The sequence below is a fragment of the Prionailurus viverrinus genome, chromosome F1, assembly GCF_022837055.1.
Source record: "Prionailurus viverrinus isolate Anna chromosome F1, UM_Priviv_1.0, whole genome shotgun sequence".
Lineage (NCBI taxonomy): Eukaryota > Metazoa > Chordata > Mammalia > Carnivora > Felidae > Prionailurus > Prionailurus viverrinus.
In genome coordinates, this window is record NC_062577.1 from 1922922 (window position 1) to 1928921 (window position 6000).

Sequence of the window (6000 nt, forward strand, 5' to 3'; positions counted from 1 at the left end):
ATTTCTTTCTTTCCTTTCTCTCTGGTTCTCTTCCACTCCAGCCGTCCCTCATAAATTGTAACGCCTACTTATTTATTGTACTTCGACTCAGTTTCACCTTCTAGACAAATGATGCAGACGCTCTTTCAGTGTCTTCCAGTCAGTCCGGTGCCCCAGCTATACCCGTTCACTCTCTGCTTCCAGCCCCCCGTGGACAAAATCTTCTAATCTTAGTGTCTCAAATCTTGTACATAATGTCCGGGGGTTGCCCCCTGCCCCTGCCTTTGCTTCCCTTGCTGTGTTCACCAAGAGCATCTTGACTGGGAGATCCCTCTAGATGTCTCAGAAGCCATGTCTGGGTACAGGGGAACCTCTGGTCCCCCCCTCGGTCATGAAGACTGGCTTCAGGTGGAGGCTGCACAACGCAGCCATGGAGTGAACACCGGCTCGCGTCCTGAGAGCTGGCGCCCACCCTGCGCCCACGAGTCAGGCCACGACGTGACTGGACCGGAGGGTCCTCACGGCCCTTCCGTAAGGAAGCAGGCACGGAGGTGTGGCAGTGAGGCCTGGGGAAAGCCAGGCAGCTTCCCCTTCCTTCCTGGGGCTCTGTGATTCCAGGACGGCTGCAAGCCTCCTACTGGCGCTTGGGCACGTGTCCTAAGCAGGTCTGTCCCTCTCATGAACAGGAAGACTCTGGATCAGCCACAATTAACCTCAGCTCTTGAGGAACAGACCTTATTTCTAAAGCTGGAAGGGGGAAGAAAGTGCAAACGATGGCTGGAGGAAAGGCAGAAAGGAGGGAAGATTGCAGCCCATAGTGTGTGAAGACATGCACGTCAACCTCACCTTGTCAGAGGAATGCGAAGATGACGTTTGTCATTTAGCCAGAGTTGTCTCTGGCTGACGCACAGCCCATCGGGGCATCCTCCTGGGCAATAAGGCCAGGGCCTCGTCTGGAAGAGGGCCTCCATGAGGCGCCAGGAAGGAAGTGAGCCGTCCCAGGTTAGGCCTGACCTTTCTCTGGACCACATGTTAGTGGGGCAGGGCAGAGGGTCATTTCCCTTTAAGCAGAGAGGTGTTCAGGCAGTGCTTCTGGCCCACTCACCTTCCTCCGCCAAGTAGAAGGGATGAGAACATCCCAGAGCTTTCAAGTAAGACGCTTTCCCGTCAAAGACTCGAAGCATCTCTGTGATCTCTCATTGCAGTCCTGCTTTCAGGCCGCTTTCCACCTCAGACCTTAAGGTGTCTAGACTGACTGAGGACCCAGAGAGGAGCCCCAGTGGGGGCAGGGGAGGGGGATGAAATGGGACACCTTTGTTCCCAGAATGGTTTCAAACATTTGTTTTTGATCCTCCGTCCGGAGGGATCTCACAGAGCTTGGCTGCCGGCAAGGTGGGGCTGCCTCCACCACCCTCCCCCCCAGGCCAGACCCACTCAAGTTAATCAGAACCTTCTGGGTTTCCCAGCTGGGATGTCACCGGGTGACGGGACTGCCTGTCGGCAGGGTCGTGTCTGGACTCCGTGATGAGCACTGCTCTCCTTCAGGCTGGAGACCAGAGCCCCAGCTGGCGGGTCCTCCTCCTGCTGTCTCTTTCCTCTCTCTCCCAGCAGCTACATCCAGACCCTTCTGACTGCCTGTTTTCCTTTATTACTGTGCAGGGGACATTTTTAAAGAGGCCGGAATGAGAAGCCAGGAACACAGGCTGAAAGCATTTCCGGGCCTGGCCGCTTTGCTTCTCCGGGTCTAGGTTTCCTCCCCCACAGAACGAAGGGGTCTGAGGATGCGACCACTTTGCTTCCCGTTTTTGTCTCTAGCTGCAAAGGTCTTCCTACCCGGGAATCCCTAGGAATTGATCTTAAGCAAATATTCAGCAAAGGCAAAAAGTGTCCTGAGTTGGAAGATCTGTATCATATTTTTTTGTCAAAAATTGAAAGTGATCTGAATTTCCAAGAGTAGCTTAGTGACTGATGGTCTGTAAACATGATAGAATTAATTGCACACAACCATTAAAATGGTAATTATGCTGGCTATAAATTAACATTGAATAATAAAACGCTGCTAGTGTTTGTTAAGAGCGCACTGTATGTCATTCTCAACCCCAAGGGCACATCAGAATCCCCTGAACCCCCAGCCTCACCCTCCCCCCCCAGAGGCCAGGTTTTGGTTAATCCTGTGTGTGGGGTCTGGGCGTTAGGGTCTCTTGTGAGGCTCCCTGGTTGATAATACTTTGCAACCAAGGCTGAGAGCCTGTGTGAAGACACGTCCACATTCAGTGCAATGGACCTGTGCCCCCCTCCCCTTTCCTGCCAGCCCCCTACCGGGTGGTGCACAAGGACAGGGTTTCTAATTTATTTACTGCACAAATATCATTGCTCTGTAACAAACCATTCCAAAGCTGAACAAATATTCCAAAACTGTTCCAAAGTTCCAACCACAACTTTATCGTGATCACAGATTCTGTGGGTCAGGAATTCAAACAGATGACAACAGGAGCAGCTGGCCCTTTTCCTTCAACGTCTGGGGTTTCAGCAAGGAAGACGGGAACCTGGATGTCTTCTGGCTAGCGGCTGGAGTCACCTGGATGCTTTCACCCAACATGGGGCTCAAACTCACGACCCTGAGACCAAGAGGTGCATACTCTTCCAGCTGAGCCTGCCAGGCACCCCTGAACACTTCTTTATGCCAATTTCTTGTGTCTAGGCCCGGAGGACCTGAAAGATGGGCTCGACGAGGACCGTCTACCAGAGCACGTACACATGGCCTCTCCGTGGGCCTCCTCATAGCATGGCAACTCACGGCCCCAGGAGCAAACACACTGGTGAACGAGGCAGAGGCTGCACGGCCTCTTTAACCTAGCCCTGGAAGTCAATAGCATTCCTTATACTGTTCTCACTGAAGTGGTCACAAGCGCACCCAGATTTCAGAAATATTATGGAGGCTGAATTGAACATGGGGAGTGAAAGAAGCGATTGTCCAAATGCTGACACTGTAATATGACATGAAAAGAATACAAAAATATGTGTACATCATAAGCCCAGTGCGTATAGATGAGAACTGAATGCAGCATGCAAAACTGAAATTTTAAGGTGATGGCAGCATAGAATCTCATCATTAATACCACTTAATTATTTTTAGTTTTTATTCTTAAACCTAACCACCCACAACCCCCTGCACTAACAAGCCCTGAAGATCATGTTGGACACCACACCTGGCACTACTCATTGGGAGTGTGCTGTCTACAAACACATGTAAAATTCACCCTGCCCCTTACTGTGTGGCTTGGACAATCACAGTACTGCTCACGCTGCAGACCACGGTTCTCCACGCCCAAGTATCGTGGGAAAGAGGTGAGCAGGCAGGGGCCCACCTACTTTTGGATCAAGATGCTATCGGATGGACTGGGGAGACACCGAGCCCTGAGGCCTCCACCCAGCCCATCCGCACAGTGTTGCCAAAGGCTCTGGGTCTCATCACAAGAAAGAATTCAAGGATATACCAGACACAGTGGTTGAGAGGTGCAAGTAGAAAAGTTTGTTAAAGGGAGTGTTTGCTCTCAAGATGTGAGTGCAAGTGAGCTCAAGAGAGAGCTGCGTGCCCCATCTTTATTGACAGTTGTTAACTAGAGGGTGGAATACTTTTTACTTGAGGAGGGGATTTCTTGGGAGCAGGATTTCATGCCTTTTCTCCCTGAGGGTTTCCAGCCTTTGTCTTGGGCCTATCTGGTTAGATCTGGCTTCTTGTGGCTTTGTTTTGGAGTGGTGCCGACAGGTCTCTAACTGCTGCCCCCAAGAGCTGGCCGTGACTCCCCTTTTATGGGTCTCCAGGCGTCCTGTTGAAACCTAACTAACTGTCTACTCTAACATAATCTGTCTTCTTTCTTTTTCCAATAGGCTTTTGACATTATGAGAGTGACACACGGCAGAGAGCACAGCCTGATTGAAGACTTGATCCTCCTCTTAGAAGAATGTGATGCCCACATAAGAGCATCCTAAGGGGCACAGGCAAAGATGGCTCATATCCATATCGAATGCCTGGTGGAGGTCACATGTGCCGCACTGTTTGTGGGCCTCCCCTCTGGGAATGCTAGGCTGTGTTTATGTAGGTAAATAAGCAGGCATACCATGTGCAAACCACAAGAATCATTAGTTGTAGAGAAGCACAACAATAAATACAAAAAAAATTGGTTGAAAATGTCATCTAATTGTTTTGTTTACTCGTTGGTGACTTTAATGTTCCACATCTCAACATGAAGGCTAGAAAGTTCTAGTAAAAGCATAGCAGAGTACGTTGAATCTTCTCCTTGAATATCTGGGGGGATAACTGGATAAAAATCAATGTTTTTACAAGCAAAAACTTAATGTCCATTGTGTCAAAAAAGCAGAATGTTTTCTTTACTGTTTGTAGTAAATGATATATGTATCCATTATTTACACCCCAATACATCTCTAACACAGAAAGTTTTATCCTAGGTCCTAGAAAGAAGTCATTTTAGGTGCTATTAGAAAAGCATAGGAAGTCTTAATGGGAAAAAAAAAGTTTTTTTCAAATGTCTTGATTCTTTGTATAATTCTTCTGTGCATTCTGTAACTCTGTGTATGTCATGTTTTTTTAACTTGGAAATTTTTTCTGTAATTCCCTCCATCTGTGGCTTGACCATGTGACGTGCGTGCCACGAAGCTCCCTCACCCTGCACCCCAGCTCACATCAGGTTTGTTTTTGCTTCCTCCTATTTCCCAATCCCATGGCTGCTTTTCCACCTTTCTGCATTAGACAAATTCAGAAAAAAAGGTGGTTTGTTTTATGGCTCCGTGACCCTGTGAGCAGTTCAGTCCCTCCTGGTTGGATGGGGCTCGGGCAGGAGTTGCAGCCCTTGGTTCCGGCGGCTGCGGGCGTTCTTAGGGAGGCCCCAGTCAGCCACACCTTATTTTACAAGCCAGGAAAGGAGCTACTTACTTGGAGTTGTGGCCTGGCCCCTCACACAGGGAGAGACAAGGCTTCCAGCCACATGGCCACGGCAGGCGGCAGAGAAAGCTGGCCACTGGAAGCCGGAATCCGCTTGCCCAATGCCTGGCAATTACTCTGACCATGGAAATGTGCTCAGTATCGGGCTTGCTGGTGCACTCTGCACCTTTCTGTCAGCTGGCCTCTGCCCCAGCCGCAGGCAAGTATCAAGCCTTATCTCCGGGGCACACAGGATCTTCAATAACCACAGTAGCACAACACAGTAGGTATTCTGAAGCCCATTTTATAAGAAAACAGAGGCCCAGCGTCGGTGCTCTGGAATCCCTAATTTACTAAGTCACCTTGAGAAAGTGGCTTCATCTCAGTCTTTATGAACAACCAACTCTACCCAATTCAGCAAATATATATTGAATAGTTACTGTGTGTTTAGGAAAAGGCAATACAAAGACTGAATAAGTTATGCCCCTTGTTCTCAGAATGCACACTCTCTGGTGTAGTATTTGTGTCCGTTAGCTTTTACTGTGTAACACGCTTAGTGGCTCAAGATAACACTTATTCACGATTCTGTACGTTAGCAGTTGAGCTAGACAGTTCTGGTCTGGCCCAGGCGTGGCTGATCTTGGCTGCCTACACCACCGTCTGCAGTTGCAGGTGGGTCGGCTGGGGAAACGGGGGTGACTGAGGCTTGTAGCTCCCGGGGTTAGCCCAGCCTTGTTCCCAGGGCAGCAGGGTTCCAGGAAAGGTAAGCAGGCAAGCCCCAATGTGCAAGCACTTCTCGTAACTGCTTGTGTTGCATTTGCCAATATCCCACGGGCCAAAGCCATTCACGAGGCCGGCCCAGAGTCTGGGGTGGGGACAGCCTCTTCTCTCAGTCATCCAATTGCAAGGTGTGGAAAGAGAGGGAGGTATTGTGGCCATCTATGCAATCCATGTTATAGAACTTTGAGTGAATTGGATGAAATTCATAGACCTTTCCAGAAACCCATGTATATATATATGAACAATTTGCTTTTAGGATCAGGGACTCTTGAGCTCCCTGTGGTCCATCAGCAGACTCC

General features: G+C 49.4%; 1 protein-coding gene across 8 annotated transcripts in view; it reads left to right on the plus strand.

Annotated features, from left to right (window-relative positions):
- SMYD3 (SET and MYND domain containing 3) overlaps positions 1–4176 on the plus strand; it is a 706268-nt gene extending 702092 nt beyond the window's left edge. For all 8 annotated transcript variants that reach the window (XM_047841253.1, XM_047841252.1, XM_047841254.1 and 5 more), the window contains one exon: positions 3871–4176. In XM_047841253.1, coding sequence (XP_047697209.1) covers positions 3871–3972 — 102 coding nt within the window. In that variant the 3' untranslated portion in view covers positions 3973–4176. The remainder of the gene's footprint in view (positions 1–3870) is intronic.
- The last annotated feature ends 1824 nt before the right edge of the window (positions 4177–6000 follow it).